The sequence below is a fragment of the Phaethon aethereus genome (genome assembly GCF_964289735.1).
Source record: "Phaethon aethereus genome assembly, chromosome: 15".
Classification (NCBI taxonomy): Eukaryota; Metazoa; Chordata; class Aves; order Phaethontiformes; family Phaethontidae; genus Phaethon; species Phaethon aethereus.
In genome coordinates, this window is record NC_138591.1 from 9,579,529 (window position 1) to 9,598,568 (window position 19,040).

Genomic DNA, 19,040 nt, shown 5'->3' on the forward strand with positions numbered 1-19,040 from the left:
ATCACAGATAACCTTGAGGAGGAAAACCAATCTGAAACTCCATTAGGAGCGTTGCATAGATGTCTGTGCTGATCTAATGTGCTCTGGTTCCCGTTGGGGACTGGGGAGGGTCTCAGCGGCAGAGTTGTGCTGGTGTTGTAGCGATGCACAGCGAACGGTCGTGGGGGTCTGTGAGGAAAGAATTGTCCTGATCCAAACAAGATGTGCCAATGGCATTCATTAGAAACTCCTCTTCCCTTGAAGTCGCCTCTTTGTGTTTCAGAGTTAACAAAAAAACCCCAAACCCCAACTTCTTATCTGTGTCTGCGGTTGCCGTTTGGGTTGAACCAGAAGGTTCTGGATCACAGGCGAGCCCAAGGCTGTAAATCCAAACGAGTGGCTGTGTAATACAGCTGCAGGGAGGAACAGCCGGGAGTGAAATGTTAATCAGAGCTTCGGGAGAGCCTCAGACATCCCAGGCTTGGTGTCACTCCGGCACCTCATCAAACAGGAAATTGCTTTTCCAGGGTCATCTGGGATCTTGGCACAAATCAGGACGTCATCAGCATAATAACGGCAACTAAAACGATGCCTTTGCACGGCGGTGCCTGAGGGGCAGCTCTGCACGCCGCCTTCTGTGAGCAAAATATTCAAGGCAAAACCAATAGCATTTTAGTTTCCTGATGAAAAAACTTGTGTAAAGTAAAACTCGGGCACTTCCTTTCCCCATGGTGAGCAACGTGCCAATGACACCTCGCGTGCATAAGCATCTCTCTCCTCCGCCCAGCCCGCACGCCCGTCTGAGGTTTGGAGAGGCCCCAGTGTGTCACTAAACAAAAGCCATGCTTCTGTGCCTGCAGTCCCCCAGCAAGACGCGTCTTAACACCGTTGCTGATAAAGGTGCCTATAAACATGGTGATGGGCACGAGGGTCAATGCTTATGGCAACACGAGTGTCTCTGAGGTGCAGGTGAGCTCCGTGGGCTGGAGGAGCACCCTGGGCAGCCCTGCTGGCCCTGTGAGCCACCTGTGGCCTCTGTGGCCACTCGTCCCTCCCTGAGCTGAATCTCCTGCCTGACCTGTTAGAAGAAGGGTCCCATTTCTCCGTCTCACCGTGTGCCCCGCTGTGCTCCCCAGTTGACTCCATTTTGCCTCCTGAGCCAGCAAGTCCATTAAGCCGCAGCTCTGTCTGCATCCCCATCTTCATCTCCGACACCACCAGCGTGCCTTGTTAGCAAGGCTGTCGCATCAGCAAAGGTACGCCGTGGCATGAGCTTGTCGGGGAAAGCACGGGGAACTAAAACCTGAGGGGGTATGCCTTGCACCTCGGGCTTCTTGGAGCAGCCCGGTAATTCCTTGCCTGGTTGCTAACGATGACCAGTGACCAAAGAACAGGAGAAGGCTCGTGAGCGTGGCACAGCACCGTGCGGTGGGAGCAGTGCCGGTCCAACGTGCCGGCAAGGAACGTGTGGTGGCTGCTGGCCACTGGTGCGTTTTCTCGAGCACTTGACATCTCCTCGGGCACCGTGGCGGGATTTGAAGCACGTTTCCTAGATCCTTGCGGCTAAGCTAGTGATAATGCGTTTATAAGATCAGAAGCAATTCGCTGCTCGAGTTAAGTGCCTTGAAAAGGCTGAGTCACTCGTACGGGGAGGTGAGCCGTCCAGGGATCTGGGTTTCCTTCTGAAAACACCTTTTGTTACCGCTGCAAGCACTGCTGGCGCTCTGCCTGCAGCAGGGCGGCTGCTTTCTCGCCGCGTTTGAGCACACTCGTCCTGCCGTGGCCTCTGTGGGCTCAACCGTATGTTCCATTCCTTTAAGAGAATTAGCAAAAACCTGGGCATGCTTGAAAAGGGGCAGAAGGTGCTGTTGAGATTTGGGAAATTAGGCCTGACTAGAGGCTCATTAAAGCTGGTGATAGTCTGACTTCAGTGGATCGCACTTATGGACTATAGCATTTTATATCTCACCTTACTCAAATTTAAGCCCAGATAGTCAAAAAGATTTTTCTAGAGGTACCAATATCCATGTTAGGTTAGGTCCTATGGAAAATCTGGGATTTAGCTTTACCTTTACCTGTCGAAGGCTCGTGGGTTAGGCAGCAGCGTGGTGGTGATGTTACGGTGGCTTCTTTGATAACCTCTGCAGGGGTTTTTTCCGGACACGGTGCTGGGGAGGGTTCGGGTGGGGGAAGATGTCTGGTTCTCCTGCCTGTGCCTCAGTGGGTGTCACGTGCCCAGTCTGATATTGTCAGTGTACAATGTGGGGTAATTCTAAAAAAATAGAGCATAAATGTAAATGCGTTGGAAGCGTTGAGATCTGCCTTCCCCTGCTCCTCCTTGACGCAGGGAAGCCCCTTAATCCCTGCAGGTCTTGGATAAGGTCATCAGGTTCCACCAATGGACAAATCCCAGAAGCAATTGCCCCAAATCTTAATGTCTCTAAGCTTGAGGTGACTTGAAAGGCCCTACATCCCTGCCCAGTGCCAGCCTGGCTCTGCCAGAAGTTTGGTATTTGCAGCCAGAGCTGTGTGATTCTCTTCCCAGCAGGTAATAACATCATTAATTAGTTTCCTAATTTGTGCTGTCCAAATGTACCTGGATTCTAGGAACCAAAAGCCGCGTGAAACGTGACACAGCGGTGAATGCAAGTGGAAGTAGGACTGGATATGTTAAAAGTCGAGTGGTACCTCAGCTGGATCCTGTTGTGGGTGGCGTGGTGGGCGCTGCGATGCTTCGTTACTGTCCTGATAATAGGTTTAGAAGTCACCAGCTGTTCTCAATGATAAACAAGTCTCCAGGCTGTTCCAGCCACAGACCTGAGAGGAATGGCTTTGGGGGAATCAAGCCAAAGATGATAGTTTAAATTAGATAGATGACATTGAAATCACCTCGGATGTGAGAGTCTCTTAGATCCTTATGTTGTGCAACCATTGGGCACAACGGTGAGTGTAGGTATAGCATGACCTTGCAGGAGTCGTGGGCGTCACGTGCCTGTTGGGGAATGGCTTTCTGACTGAAAGAATTTGAAATATCTTATATTGAACAGAACTGTGGTGCGGGAGTTCACAAAGATTATGGAAGAGGCGTGCCTTCTCGGTAAATCAAAAATACTGTAGCGAGGGGAGAAAACACACGTGGCGAATGTGAGTGTGCATGCTGTGTAATCGCATACCGCCGTGTAACGTGACCCAAGAGATGCTGTGACAAAAAGAGTTTGGGGTAAGAAGTCGGATGCTTTTTCTGGTGTGGGAGAGGGACTGTGGGGAAGGTCAGGCAGAAGGTGGGCCAGCTGGGGGTCGACGCCGCCAAGTAGCTCTGGCGCTGGCTCCTGGGGCAGCAGGGCGTGCGAGGATGGCACGGGGGTTTGCCTTAGGATCCGTGGCATAGAGCCACGCTTTTTGCCCCGGGGCTGCGTCGGGATGCTGCTGTGCTTGCAGCCTTCGCCCTGCTCCCCGCACGGTGCTTCCTTCACCCTTCGCTCATTAAATGTGCAAGGTTAAACACAGAGGGGTTGCTCTGCCAGCTCCTGAAACGCAGAGACCTGTGGTGTGAAATCGGGCAGCCTATTGCCATATTTTCCATAGAAAGCCAAAAAATGGATATTGAATTAAATTGAAGTGTGTTATATAGCATCTGCGGTGCAGGACTCGCTCAGCTTGCCGCCTGCTCCCGCATGCCACGCACGTCCCGCTGCCTTCGCCGGAGCAGTCATCAGGAACAGGAGAGGAGACAGAGTGCCTCGGGGAGAGCTCTTAACACCGTTACCTGACGTCGGTTCTAGTGCTCGGCTCGTCGGGTGAGGCGGCGAGCGGCCCGCCGCTGCGGGCGCTGCTCCGTGCCGCCGGCCGGCCGGGCACTGCGCCGCTCCTGGCTTTTCCCCGCGTGCCGCCTCGGGTTCGGACCGAGCCCTCTGGGCCACCCGCACCCAGTGGAAATCGTGCTTTTCTGTAGCCGTGAACTGGTTGGGTTTCCCGGCGGCCCTAGCCTCGGTGTCCCCAGAGCCGTTGGTAGCTTTGCCGGGGCTGGCTACCTGGTGTGCTGGCCCGACTGCCGGTCAGCCTGGTTCCTCGGGCCAGTTCAGGCTGTGACTGTACCTCAGAGCTCCTTTCTTTATTGTCTGCCCTGTCCTTTAGTCTCTTATTTCTGTAATCTAATAATTGGGGCATCGTTAGAGATGTTTAAGCTTTTGTTATGATTGCAATACCACAGCAGCTCCTTCTCCTTCCAGGGATGGGCTGTGACAGCCCGAGCTGGGCCTGGTTTTGAACGGTTTGGGACCAAGACCTGGCTCTGCGTTCCTGCGTGGACCGGAGGCGAGGCGGCCGATCGATGCCCTGCCCGGGCTGGCTGGTGTGTCTTCAGCCTCCGGAGTTGTTTCAGTGTGTGTATTTTGCATCCGAGAATAATAGCGTCTCGGAGCCCGGTCGTGCTACGGGGGAGAGGTTATTTTGAGCTGTCACAGCTGAGGAGCAGTGATGTCCATTCTCCAGCTTTTTTTTTTTTTTAATACTAGTTTTAAACATCCTTAAGGAAAAGAAATAGTGGCTGAGCAGCTGTATTCCCGGGAAGCTATGGCCGTGGTCCAGCCCGATGAACAGCAAGGGCAGGGTTAAGCTGTGCTGTGGTCTCTGGGTCAAACGGAGGCCGGTGCCCAGGGGTGTCTCCTCTAAACTCCTTCCTGTGATCCAGGGGTGCGATAACCGTCTCGTGCCCGAGTCAGTGCCCGAGCTTCCCAAGTGCTAGTGTGGTCCTTGGGGGCTGCGAGGGGAAGCGGATGTCTTCTCCAGCAGGCCCACGTTTTGTACATTAATGAGGATATGAGGTTTGGTAAGATTAGAACCACCTGGAACGGTTCAAAATGGAGCAGGTAGAAACTACTGACCTTGTATTCGTTCCTCCTTATAGGTCCTCTTTGCATGGCTGCTGAAAAGCTGGTGAAGGATCAGCGATTAAAGAACAATCTTCACCTGGAGATAGTGTTCTTTCTTGTTTCTGCTCAGCACGATGTACCACCAGATGGTTCTTGCTTGCAGTTTAGAGTGTGACTAAAATTTGTTTTTCAGGCACTTACACGAATGGGCTTTATTTAATTTCTCTTCCTGCTCTTCCCTTCTCCTCTGAGCTCTGCTCTGAATTTCCTCGTTCCCTTTTCCCTGCAGAACGAAGTGGAGCTGGGAGAGCTGCTGTTGTCATTGAACTACCTACCCAGCGCGGGAAGACTGAACGTGGACATCATTAGAGCGAAACAGCTTCTTCAGACAGACATGAGCCAAGGTTCAGGTAAAGGGCAGTGCATTTCTCGCCGTACTCATGCACAGCTTATATGTGCTTTTAAAGCAGATCAGCAGTGAGGCTGCAGTTTGTGGGGGACCCAAGGGAATTTGGATTAATACAAGGCTCCGGATGTTCTTTTTATATATATAGCCAACAATAACAAAAGTATTTGGAACACTTACCCTGAGATAAAATGGAGGATGTGAATACCTTTGCCGTATTTAAAGTAAAAATCTCTGAACCAGGGTGAGGTGAGGAACTAGGAGCTTCTAAATGACCCCGTGCTGTGTTCTGCAAGGCAGCCCGTTTGGGGCTGCGCTGGGTTTTGCAGATGCTGTGTGCTGCCTGAGTATTAATGTTGCAGTGCTTTCATTTGTGCTATCTAGCTGCTCGGTGGATGGTGTGAGGTTTTTCCAGTGTCCCTGCGTTGCTCCCCGCTATTTCTGAGTGTGCTGGCCAGTAATGCTTCATGCATGTGTCTTCAGGTGTGTTTTCCCATGTTCCCTGCTCCAGACGCTGCTGCCGGAATATTGGCATTTCCCATAAAAGAACAGTATACTTGGCCTCTATCAAAGCTGTCATTAATTGTGGTTTTCGCAGGGAGCGTTTTTAATCTGGCTGCTTGACCTTTTGTGCCACTGCAAATCGCCGGGGGCGGTGCGGTGGTACAAGTCCCAGTGGTTTCCAAATGCTGTTTTCCAGCATGGTCCATCCCCGCAGTGCCCAACCTTCACAGTGCCCATAGCGCAGAGCCTGTGTTTGTGGTTTTTTGTCAGATCCCTTTGTGAAAATTCAGCTTGTTCATGGATTAAAATTAACAAAAACCAAGAAGACCTCCTGCATGCGGGGGACGATAGATCCCTTCTACAACGAGTCCTTCAGCTTCAAGGTTCCACAGGAAGAACTGGAGAACGCCAGCCTAGTGTTCACAGGTAAATGGGGTGGTGTTACTGACTTGGCGCAGTTATGGTTGCCTCCGAGGTGAGCAAAGAAGAAGTTGTGGGTCCCAGTAGCCACCTGCAAGGGGTGACCATCTCTGGAGTCTCCAGGGAAGCTTAATTAGCACTCTGTCCTCTGCAGAAGCTTTCCCCACATTGCCACCTGATGGCTGGAGCGGACTGGGAACGCACCTTGTTGGTCCTGTGCTTAATTGGTGCCACTGGGAACGCTTTTGTGCAGGGGAGAAGGGGGCGTTAATTGCGTTTCTCAGCAGCAACCGACTTGGGCATAAAATCAAAAATGAGAAGAATGAGAGGGAAGTATTGCATGATCCCAGAGCCCAAGCACTGGCAAAGATAACTTCTGGTACTTGGCATCATTTGCTGGTGAGATTATGCAGCTATAGGTGTTTGATGCTGACATCACCAGCAGGTTTTTTGTTCATACCTATGTTTTTAACGGGCTGTGACGTGGTGCCCAGCCCTGCGAGGCACTGCTGAGTTGGTCTGTGGGCTGGGAGGGGTCCTAGAGCTAGCTTCACTCGGGAGCTTTGTCAGCACTGGAGGTATTTGGCTGGGATAGGAATTCTCATTTTCAAATGATTTCTGGATCTCCTGTTTTGGTCTCTAGGCATGAAAGCGTTCAGTAGAGATTGGCAATTGGGTGTGCTGCTCGGAGCAAGAGTAGCAGAGTGCAGAGATGAGTCTCTGGCTGCACCCACGAGCTGGGCAGCGCTGGTGGGGCTGAACCAAGGCCGTGGACCCTACAGAAAACCTTCTGGTGCAGACACCACTGCAGCCAGTGGCCTTTCCCGCCGCTCCACAGCATGGAGGTCTTGGCCAGGGCTGCAGGGACCCTTGGGAAGCGGTGGGTTTCCCTTCCACGTCACGGCTTTGCCCGGGCTGTGTGTGTTGTGGGGCTTGGGGCCCCAGCAGGAGCAGGATCAGACCTTCTGGCCCTCTGGAGGCGCAGAGGGGCTGGGTGGCGGGACCCACGCTCTTCTGCCGTGCTGGGCTTCTGTGCTTTGCGAACGCTTTTTTGGGCAACTTTCCACCCGTTACTCACCATCTTTTGATGAAGAGAAAGGAATCTGCATCTGAAAGAACATATTTTGAAGTATTTTTAAATTTTATTTCTTAGATGGCAGATACAGGTGTCAAAGCTGGTACAAGGAGCCTAATTTCAACCCATTAGTTTGTTTCCAAACATGTTATAACAAAAGTGATGCTGATCAGCAATTTAAATTTTGCCCTTCATGCTCAGAAATTTCCTCAGCAAAAAATCTATAATTAATCACTGCTTTGCATGCACGTCACCCTGACTGTACCTTGCATGTACAGTGATGAATTTGTTCGTGGAAGCTTCCATCAGGTGATCTCGTGACAGGCATGAAATACTCTTTTCTTTCTTTTCCCCTTTTTTTCTAATAGAAGAAGAAAAGGCAAACGGAGTAGCAGCTCTGTGCAGTCAGAAGGGTGAGGGGAATACACCACTCCTTGCCACGGCTGATGAAGTTAACATTAATGAGTGGATGTTTGATTCTTTTTTTCTGTGCAAATGGATGCGTTCTCAAATAACTCAGTGGGAAGTTAGCTGATTTATAATCGTATGTAATGCAGTCGGATTTCAGTGGCGTGCCTTTTAAGTGGCGCTTCACTTTCTAAGCGACGTGTTGCTTGCTTTGAACGTTGCAATAAATAACCCCAGGCCAGAAATGTCACCAGCAGCTCCGGAGCTGGGAAGGAGCGGCAGGGCCAGGTTCTCGTGGCTGCCCTCAGGGTGACGCACGGCTCGGGCACAGCGTTGCTGCGGGCATCGTTGGGCTTGCTGCTGCTGCTGTGGTGGGGACCCCGTTGTTTCAGATACGTGGTTTGTGTAGCAAATATATAGCTGGAGCCGGAGGTGTTGGTCATGTTGTTGTGTGTGCAGTCTTTTGCTGGCCCGGTGCCTCCACTGCCTGTTGTTGTTGGAGGAGCCAAGAGCCCGTCTTCTCGCAAGGACCTTTGAATCGGGACTCCTGCACAGGCATCTGCGGTGTCACAGGAGTGAGGTGGTTCAGGGGACGTGGTGGTGGTGAAGATTCTCCACGTTCAGTGTTCACCTAAGTGGTGGAGATGCTCCAGGTGTGGTGGAAGCGTGTCCCCAACAGGGAGTGCAGCACCAGCTTCTTCTTGTGTGCATCTATGAGGTTTTAATAAAACGAGTATCAGTATGCAGCTTGGATGAAGTTCTGGGATGAGGATGGTGGTATTCCCCATATAGCTGCCTTCTTGGCACGTTAGAGTATTGTACAGCTTAAAAGCTTGTAAAGGGCTTTGGGATGATCTGTTAAAAGACAGTAGAGACCAAATGGTTGCCAGCATGGAGAAGCCGTACCTTGCAACGTGAGGATCTTTTTATTATTTTGCATCTCTACAAAGCAGGTGCATAAGGCACATTTTTTTTGCGGTTTTTTTGGCTGCAGTGCTGGTTCTTTCTGTTGTCTGTTTTGCAGAGGTTGTTTTTTATTTCTTATTTTTTTCAATCCACAGCTCTAGTCCATTAGGTCAGTTAATTAAATTTGCTGTTGATTCAAAGTCCGATTGAAAAGGAAATAATCCTGCTTGAAGGGTGGGTGACAATGCTTTGAATGGGGAGCGAGCTGTAAAAGCAGTGATGGGAGCCAGAAGTGAGTATATCTTCAGTAATTTAAAGGAACCTTTTTTGTGGCTTCATATTTTGGACCCAGTCTGCAGCTGTCTTTACATTGGCTTGGCTTCACTGGAAAGCAGTGGAGCCGTGCCAGTTTCTGTCAGCTGAGGCTCCTGGCTCCCTCCGAGTGGCTGGTACCACGCTGCAAAGTGAGGCACTATCTAGACAAAGTAAGGTTAATTTTTTTTTTCCCCTGTGTGTTTTTCTCATGTGCCTGTTGCATCAAACTGCCTGGGTTTGATTAAGAATTTGTGCAGCATTGTGCTGTGACTGGATGGATGGTTTTCTGTAGAGCATCGCTCTGCTCCCTGCTTTCTGGGCGGTGCTCTGGAGAGCTGGACTTCGGACCGTGCGCAGGGTTGGAGCGCAGCCGGACTAAGAGACAGGCAGTGGGTGCCTCCAAGATGAGGTGCACGGCGTGAACTCTTTGTTAGCCGAGATTTGGGGGCTGTTGGGCCGGTTCTTAGATCTTTCCTCCTCCTTAAGCACACTAGGATTCAGCACTAAGTTATGGGCATTTTCAGGCCAAAATGCATCGCCTTCCACATTGGTGCAGGACGCCTCGTACAAGCTGTCTTTCTGCCTCCCCGTCTCTTCCTACCGCAGATGCTTACTGGAGCTGTCACTAACTCAGTGCCCAAAATGAGGTGGGATGAACTCAGGTGGAGGCGGCAACCAGGGTCAGGATCGCTGCTGCAAGTATTGTCTGTTCACAGCTTCTCACCAAAAGAGGCTAAACCCAGGAAAGCCAGTGATACTCACAGCAAGTCTAATGTCCCGACAGAAAAAAGACGATGAGTGAGGAAACAGCTAGTGGAGAAGATGTGTGATTTTTAATGTGCTCTATCAAACATGTTGTCTAGGTAATGAGTATCCATGTACATACTGTGACAGAAATGCATTTTTTTGGGTCGTTCTTTTCCTCTTTTGGTTTTTTGGCAACTTGACATGCACCCCGCACATGCCATCTTCTGCTCAAGTGCAGCAAGTCATGGACTCGCCTCTGGCAGAGAAATGGGGCAGGCTTTAAATGATGGAATGTTCTCCTAACCACGTATACCTGTGAACACAGGTGTTAATTATTCTTTGTCCCATGGTAAGGGAAGGTGGAGTTTGACCCAGCAGCAGGGCTGTCAGCTGCTGCCTGAGGTCATTTCCAAGCAGAAAAAAGGATATTTGTGGTGCAACTGCAGCCTCTGTGCTTGGGAGGCCTGGGTGCTGGGCACCCAGAGGCACCGCACTCTCCCCGCTGATGGATTTTGGGCAGGCTGTCCTCTAAATCCCAGCCTGACCTTTGGAAAGCCTGGGCTGCGCAGCAGGAGGTGAGGCGACACCTGAAATCTGAACACTGTGGTATTTTGTTAATGATTATAATGTTGTTAATAACAATCGTTGGTGATGCTGTTTGCGCTGCAATAAAGCCCAGATGGCCCAATAAAAACCACCAGCGCTTGGTGACAAACCGCATCTTGGTGACTCGTTAACATCTTTTGATCTCTTGCCATAAAAAATACAACCTTCAGTGCTCACGGTTAGGGAATATGTACCTCCCCGAGGTCCCGTGGTGACTCTGTGTGTCTCTCTCCATCTAAATAAGCTCTTGTACATGTTTAGATGACAGGAGCTTTAGGGTTTGTGAAACAAGCAGGGTCCCCAAAGAGGGAAGAATCATTTTTGTGCTCTGGGTACTGTCTGTGCAACTGCAGAGGGAAAACCTGCTTTGCCACCTGACCTGGTCAGGAGCGTAGCTGGGACGAGCACCGAGGCTGATGGTGGCTGATGGAGAGCGGTGGTGGGGCCCGTCCCACTGCGCTGTTCCCGTGTGAAAGGTGGCCATGGCTCCAGCAGGACAGGGTGCTCTGCCCAGGAGAGGCAAGCACTGGGGCAGGGTTTGCTTGTTGATGGAGAGATGTCCTTGATGTGCGCATCACTGGTGAGATCTCCGTCATAACTACTGGCTGAGGAGGCAGCTCACAGGCACTCCCTCTTCTGAACCATTCGTAGGATTTTTTATGAGATTCTCTTACTCTTCAGTGTGTTTTAAAAGTGGACTATGTCCCTGTTTTCTATAATGATTTAGGACCTTTTTAAAAATTTATTTTTGTAAGTATTTGAGTTCCCGAGGGAACGTTGTTGAACAGTGAGACTTTGCACACCTACACGCGCGGTTTCAAAGGCTGCTGCAGAGGGGTGCTGACAATACCATCAAGCGTCTCCGTGCACCAAGTGCTGTAACAACAATGTCTTCAGGCCCCCAGATCACTTTGATGCTTTATCCCACGGCTGTAATCAACTTCCAGTTAATAGGCAGTACTTGGTTAGAACAGATTGCTGTTCACTAGTAATACACCTGGTTCCTCTGTTGGCTCATTTTCTCTTTCCCTTGGCCTTTGGGAAAATTTAAGGACTGTTTAATGAAGTTTGAATTCTTAGAGGAAAAAAACCTGTCATTGGTGTGTGTTGCTAATGGTGTAGTTCTGGGTAGTTTTCACTGAAATACCTTCTTTTTGAAGAAATACTGCCTGTTTGAGCATATTCATTCCTTTTGTGGCATTGCAGCTTGAGAGGAGAGGAACTGGGTCTTCCTTGAAATCCTGACTTCTTGTTGGAGGTGGATGTTTTGGCATGTTTCTGTATCTGGAGTAAACGGTCGCTAATGGCACAGGCAGCCCGTGGTGAGCACAGCGCTGGCCCGCTGTCGCCCTTCGCTCCCGCGGGTGATGGAGATGCTCTGGCACAGACTGTTTGGTTTTGTATGTTTTCTAATGAGCATTTTTTGGATGTGTGCTAGAAAATGTTTTGGGGTGCTCTTGATCCACATGACAGAGTTTCTGGGGCAGCCGGTGGTGGTGGAGATGGTGGGGAGATGGTGGAGATGCCTGACCTGGCAGAAAGGGCTGTATGGAGATGGGCCAAAGCTGGAGGTGGTCGTCCGCTCCAGACTCCCACCCTGCAAGTGAGCCCAGGTTAAGCAGAGGGGCAAACTGCTGTGCCAAAGGCTTACAGCTCACGCACCCACACTTACCCATCGCAGCTGGAAAGAAAACTAACTAGGGTTCACTCTGGTAGACTCCTAAAGTTGGGTCTCCTGTTGGCTTGAGTCCTGGTTGAGGAGAAGACGGCTGAAGCTCTTCAGACCTTAAAGCTATTTGTTTTTTCCCCATCAGCTATGGTGGTCAGACTTGTGGTGCAGATGTTGGAGAAAAGGCGATGCTTTTGGTGTTTGCCTGTGCTGCACGTGATTTGTAAAAGTCCTATGGATGTGATGCAGAGATAGCGAGGCTTTTCAGTAGTGTTTTTTTAATTAACAGGCTGATTTCCAAATGTCCCAATCAGCTGAGCAGGTTGAAGGCTGATAATGGTTTTGACCTCAGGCTTCTCCAGAAATACACCTGAATTTTGCCTGGCTGTGTGAAAGCATGACCTTCAGATGCCAGCATCATCTTTAGGTACCCCTTTGCAGGGGTAGAAACCATGATGTGTTTGGGGTCATTACATATCTACATTTTGACTTGCTGCTTCAGATGCTCATCTCTTTCTACTATTGCTTTTTCTTTCCTACAAAAAAATATTCAGGCACTTTGTGTTTTGCACACCTGTAAGGGGAGAGGGGATCTCCACTAATACATGAGGCAAATGAAACTGTTTTTTCTCCCATGCTGGAACGCAGGAGGAAGAAGTGGTTTCTGTTTTGAAATGCTATCATGTTGGGCACTGTAACATCTCCTCGATGGATAGATAATTAGGCAACTTGCTGCTACAAAATTGTTTCTTGTTGTCTATTAGGCGTGTGTTTCTGAAGCATTGGACTGTCTGTATATTATACGTATCTGGAGCTCAGAAGCAGAATCTAATCTGTGCTTAAACCTGTGTAATCCTATCTTAGCCAAAGGGGAGAAAAAACCCGAAAATTGGTATCAGCACTGGATTTTCTTGGGGTTTATACCTGTTTAATTTAGATCAGAATTTGGCCTTTGTGTCTGGCGTTATAAAATACTTCATGCATTTATGCGCCAGACGCCATATGGTCCGTGCTCGGGTCTGGGGAGAGCAGAATGCTCCTGGCCGGTGCCTCCCTCGGTCCCGGCTGCTCTGCTCCAGGTCCTGTGGCCGCAGGAGGTGACCCGGCAGGTCTTGTGAGGACATCTGCTCTTGGGGTGATGGGAGAGGGCTGTGGGGAGATGTGCTGGCAGTGGGAGACCTTGGCCTCCTGGAGACCGCCCTGCCCGGCAGAGCCTCTCCGCAGCGGGAATGACACATGGGCTTCGAGACCCTTCCGGGAGGGGGAAGGTCCCTGTTGCTCTCCATCCTCCAGTTCCCCACCTGTGGCTTCCCGGTCTCCACGACAGGAGCGGTTGGTCAGCCTGGAGCAGGCGCCGGCAGAGCAGGCGGCAAGGGCCGGTTGGAGGTGCTGAGCCCCGATCCTGCCTGGTGTCGCCTCTGGGTTAGGGCCGCTCGGGGAAGATGCTCCAGGGATGGATTTGGCTTTTTGCAGCAGGCTCGCTGCTTTAACGAGGAGTGAAATGCTATTAATCCTGGTGAGAGCAACAAGATGCTGATGCTTCCTGAGGCAATCTGTTGCTTGCTTAGAAGGCAGAATTAGACCCTTCAAGTGGACGGACTTTGTTAATAAGTCATGTGCAGCTTCGGAGTCCGTACCTGATTGCAGACACGGCAGAAACTGATTGTTCTGGAGCGCTCTGGAATTTTTCAGGAGTCTTTTTCTCCTAAAGAAAGGAGCAAACCCTCCTCTCTCCAGGCTGATGATCTGCGCTTGCTCGTTTTGCTAAGCCCATTAATTTAAGCAGTGTCATGCCTCTCTCAGCCTTGGCATTTCATCTTGTTTTACTCATGCCGTGGTGAAAGAAATTGTTGAAACGTCTCATAAGGCCATAATCTTTCTGTGTATCAAATGAGGAGAAATCTCGGTGGCAGTAGCTGCTCTGGGTGGTAGAGTGAGATGAAACGCCTGTGCCTGGCCCCGTGGCCATCGGAGGAGACACATGAATGTGCCAGCAGAAGCTGCCCCTCCTGCGTGGCCATCCCAGCCTCTGTTTGCAGGCGCCGTATGGCGTCGGTGTTGGAGTGCGTTCGTGTCAGGTGTATAAATATGCATGAAGCCATTCATGTGTTTTGTTGGATCTGGAGCCCACAGTGCAGAGAATTAAGATGCAGCTTTAAAAAAAAAAAAAACAGAGAGAAGAACTGGAGGTGCAAAAAGCCAGCTGTAGATATGCTTTTCAGTATCTGCTGGGCTGTTGCAATAGATGCATCCCTCTGCTATTCCGGTTCTTCCCGATCAGATAATTTCATAAGGTGTCATCCCTGCATGTCCTTGAGACCGCTGCAAGACACACCTGTGCATTTGCATTTCCCCTGCTCCCCGGGTCCCTGCTCTCTCCTATGGGATTTTCCTCTCCCTTCCCGAGGCCAGACCCCCAGCACGGCACCGGGCGCATCCACAGGGTCCCCTTCCCAGGCTGCCCCAGCCAGAGCGTGGGGGCCGCCCTTGCAGGAGGACGAGGAGGGAAATAGAGTTCTTCTCTTCGAAAGAGAGTTTCCTTGGTGTGGTGGTGTTCTCCCACGTGGAGCAGCAGCTGGACGCGGGAGCGGTGGTGGGTTTGTGCATGGCCAGCATTCAGCCACGCACTCGAGCAGTTCCAGTTCCCTCTGGGAAATTGCAGGGAGCAGCCTGACGGAGGAGATGCTGGGAAGTGAGTTTTATGTGTGCATCGGAGCCTGATGGAGATTAAAGTGATAAATGTGAAACCCTGCATCTTCTCCTGTGCTTTTCTGTCCTCTCTACTCAATATTACCGGCCACGCTGAAGGAGCCAAGGGCAGAATTTGGTCTGTACCTTTGACCTTTGCAGAGCACATCATTAATCCCGCGGCTGCCTGCTCCTAGCCCCCTCTTTGTGCTAAACAGCTTTTTAATATTGATGTCAAGCAGTTCAGAAGTAGTTTTCAGACCCGCTTAACCTGGCAGCTCAGACCCACTGGCTGACGGCAGAGCGCAGCGGCCAGCATAGCTAAGGCTGAGCGCTGGTTTCTACCCGCAGAGGATGGGGCACGAGGCGTTACCTGTGTGAGGGGGACAGGCACGTGGAAGAGGGCACTTTTTGAGACCGTGCCGAGCCCTAAAGGGAGGGAAGGGCAGGGAGCGTCGATGGGTCAGGGCTAACGGGATTGTGGTTCCTGCCAGAGAGACCTCATGGTCTCGTGAGACCTGTGTCCTCGGGGAGACTCTGCCGCTCCATTGCCCCTGTGCAGCCACGTCTTTGCTTATTTTTCCCTTTTCCCCTGCTTTGGCTGTAATCCAAGGATGCAGCTGGGCGCAGCGTGCGATGTGGCCACCGGAGCAGGACGCCGCAGGCCCGACGAAGGTTTCTGGGTGTAAGTTTTGCGGGGTGCAGCCCCACGCCGGCCGTGGCAAGCAGGGCTGCCGGGCTGCGGCCGCGTCCCTGGGCTGCGGGGTGAGGTGTGCCGTGCCGCCGGGCCCCCGCAGGGAGAGTAGTTGCCGTGTAGGCGCTTATTGAGTTCCTAGGCTGGTGGGCCAAGGGTATCAGATGAAACTTTTGCAGGCTGTGGCAACAGCGATTGCAGGTATATAATAGTGGGTAGGACTTTTTTTTTAATGACTTTCATGCCTGATGATTGACCCAGGCACCCAATAATCTCCTCTAGAACAGATATAAAAATGAATCTGGATTTTTATTATTTAGATTGAATAGCTTTATCCTGTAGTGGAACGGAAAAGGTCAGGGTCCTCTAGTTCCTTGGGGTTTCTTCCACGGGGGAGCTGGTTGCTGTGGCTGTCGGCTGTGCTGGAAAAGCCCCCGGCCGTGGCAGGCTGGCTCTAATCGCGCTGGCTGGTGTGTTGTGCTGCAACATCATGTGTCGGAGGAGTGCATGTGAGCTGCACCGAGGGGTCCTCAGTTATTTATGGCCTTTTAAAATACGCAGGATGCAATCAAATTGCATTTAAAAAGAAAAAAAAACCAAAACCTTTGAGGCAATTTGTTAAGAGGTGGTGTGCTGTAAATAAGCTAATGGCAAGCTAGTATAAACTGGGTGAAGATGTTCTGCTGTCTAGCCGGAGTAAGAAGGCAGATGAAAAACAGGCACATTTCTGCTTGTTATTTTTCTTCTCTCTGAGTTAAATGGTTTTAATCGCATTGTGGGTAGCTGATGTAGGTGACTGAAGAAGAGTCAAATTATTTGTGCCAGAGCCCACCCGCTCCGGTGCGCTGAGATTTCTCTGCCCATTACTCCTGGAGAGGCTGCAGTAGATGCTCCAGCAGCTGCAGGCAGCAGCAGAGGTGCTGTGCGGCCGTACTCAGCCGTGCAGCATGGCCATAACTGCTCAGTAACTGCTGGGCACGTCTGGCAGAGGATTTACAGGAGATGCAGGTGGTTTGTGACCCCAGCTGAGCAAGGTGCTTCTGCGTAAAGCTTGTCCCCCATCACATAAGTGGTACTGATAGCCTTGAAGTTAGCTTAAGGAAATATTCTGCATTAGTGCTCCTTCCTGGTCACTTCAAGCTTGCTAATATGTTCAATCAAAGGATGAATTAATATTTGAAATGCCAGCTTAAATACTACTATTGCACATAAGTCATAAATCACGATTACTTTGCAGGTATGCTCTTCACAAGTACCTGGTTTGCAAGTCTCAGTGTAGAGGAGGGGAAGGTAAAGGGTGTTTTGGCTGGATCTGGTGCCTGGGCTGATGGGTCAGCGGCGAGTGCCAGATTGTGTAGCGACAAGTAAAGCCATCAGTCGGTGAAAAGCAATTCTACGTGACCAACGTTGGAGGGAGACAAGGGAAAGCCAAGGCTGGAGTTGCACCTGGAGCCAAATGTTGGAGCTCCAAGTCCCCATCACATCTCCCGGCAGTCCTTGCCACCCCTGGGATGCAGCTCTGGACTCTACAATGCCAGGTACCCCCCGTGCCGTGCTGCTCAGCTCTGCAGGGAGCACGGCAGCCAGGCTGGGGGTGCGACCCAGCCGCCCCTCCTGCACAGGAGTCCCATGGGGGACATGGGCCCCTACCCCGAAGAAGAGTTTCATGTAGTACCCAGGCCCCCATCAGTTTGATGTGGATCATTTAGGAGCGCTGTATCAGTAAGTATGTAACATAAAAATGTTTTATTTACATCACGTTGCACATCCTCAAGGATTCAACCCTTTTAATGGACATGAGTGAACCTGATTTTCTTTTATATTTCAGCATTTCTATTATAAAGAGATTTTTTTAAAAGAAGCCTTTCTGTTTCCAAATGCATCCCTCAGTAGAGAGCAGCTGCAGAAGGAATTGGTTTGACCTCTGCTTCCTTAATTGCCTTTTGCTCTGTGTTGGCCTGGAAATGGATGTTGCTATCGTGTAAATTGCTGCGATGGTGGAAAAACCTCATGAGATCAGGTGTGTAGTTTCTGTCAGGAAAATAGTTTCTTAAATGGAAAGCAGTGTTGTACCTGTCCATAACCAGAGTCTGGATCAGTCTGAAAACCCCAAATGATAATTACCTCATTTTCTGCTCCTGAGCAGCTCCACGGAGATACTGGGTTTTTTTGCGGCCAAGAGCAGATTTAATCTTAAATCTCCTCTGAGCTCCCTTCAGACTCTGGGAGGGGATCCTCAGCTGTCGGGGAATAGGGCCCAGTCCACTTGCGCTGTAACGCGGGCGCGGAGCGTGGCGCGGCGCCCAGCTGCTGTCCCCGGGGCTGGACCGCAGGGGCTTCTGCACCTCGGCTGGTTGCGGAAGCGGCTGAACGGAAGGAGCCGGAGCTCTTCTCCTCCCGAGGCTGAAGGCACGAGCTTGGGTGGAGTTGGCTTCGCTGCAGGTGGGGCTGTAGCCGTAGAATGTGGGTCGCTGCACGCGTGCGTGGGCAAAACGCGGAGGGGCTCTGGCAGGGCCTGCCCCCCCGGCTGGTGCCCCCCCGCCGCTCTGCGGGGGGTCGCCGCGCAAAGGGGCTCCCCCGGGCGCCCGCTGCGGCGGCGGGTCCCCGTCCAGCCAGGGCAGCTTCAGCCCCGGATGGGCGTGCAGCTCGCCTCGAGGCTCCGGCGGCCGCCGTTCGGGGGTGCGTCTGAGCCCCGCGAGTGCCGGCCGGTGCGGGACGGGTACCCGCGGGGTCCGTCTCGAGGGTGTGACCTTACCCGCCTCCGCTGGGCGCTGGCGCGGACCGGAGTGTCGGACGGGAGCGGACAGGGCGTGGTAAGCGTAATGGCTAGCGCCTGCCTGCCGGCGCTCCAGGAGACGGCTCCTCATCTGTTTGCGAGGAGAAGCGATCGCTGCCGCCGGGGAGGGGTCTGCGGAGAGCTGCCCCCCGCCCCGCGCCAGGCCGGCCCGGCCCGCTGCAGCGAGCGCCGGCGCACAGCCGGCCGCTGCTTCGGCTTCGCGCCTGGGCTCTGGGCCTCCGGCAGTTTGCCTTCCCGCGCTGCCCCGGGAGGAGCCGCTGGCAGCAGCAGCGAAAATCGCGCTCCTGAACGGGAGCAAAGAAAAGGGCTTATTTTCGCGACGCTCACTTCAGCACCTTCTCCTGGGCAAGGTCCCCGCCGCAGCGCTGCGCTCCTCAACCATCCGCAAATTTGCTCGGCAAATACTGGCCGTTTTAAGAGTGGAATAAAGCAATTAGCCCCCGAGAAAGGCACGTCCTTGAGTTTTAAAGGCTCCTGAACTGGTGAGTGAAGCTGAATTTTTGGCACGCAGAGATCTCTCGTCTTTTGAGAAAGCTGCTGTGGTGAAGCTGCGAGTTTGTAAACATGAGGTCGAATCTAGTGTCGCCTCTTACCGTCTGCGTGAATAAGCATTTGGCCTTGGAAAATGTCTTCCCTGTTCTTCAGCAGTAAGTCTACCTCTGTGCCATCTAAACTAGTTAACGGTAGAAGCAAGAATGCTTGTATAATTAGCCCATTAATACCCTAAAGGAATCAACATGCTAATTACCTGACACAATGAGATTAGTGAGGTGCTTTGTAAGAATTCAAAATACTCGGATCAACAGTAAAATAACAGGTCCCCTTAGTGAGCACACCTACTCATTTTACAATCCTGGCATGGATTATTTCTGAAGAATTGGTATGCCTGGGGTACCTCCCCACTGTTAATTTATACTGTGATTAATTGATGGCCTTTAAGACTTCTTGGTTTAAA

At 51.5% G+C, this 19,040-nt stretch overlaps 1 protein-coding gene across 1 annotated transcript in view; it reads left to right on the plus strand.

Moving 5' to 3' along the window:
* The window catches only part of SYT17 (synaptotagmin 17), a gene marked incomplete at its 5' end in the record, with an annotated part of 38,683 nt that overhangs the window by 17,204 nt on the left and 2,439 nt on the right, over positions 1 to 19,040 (plus strand). The window contains 2 exons of the mRNA XM_082006903.1: positions 5,140 to 5,260; positions 6,031 to 6,186. Of these exons, the coding sequence (XP_081863029.1) occupies positions 5,140 to 5,260; positions 6,031 to 6,186 (277 nt within the window). The remainder of the gene's footprint in view (positions 1 to 5,139; positions 5,261 to 6,030; positions 6,187 to 19,040) is intronic.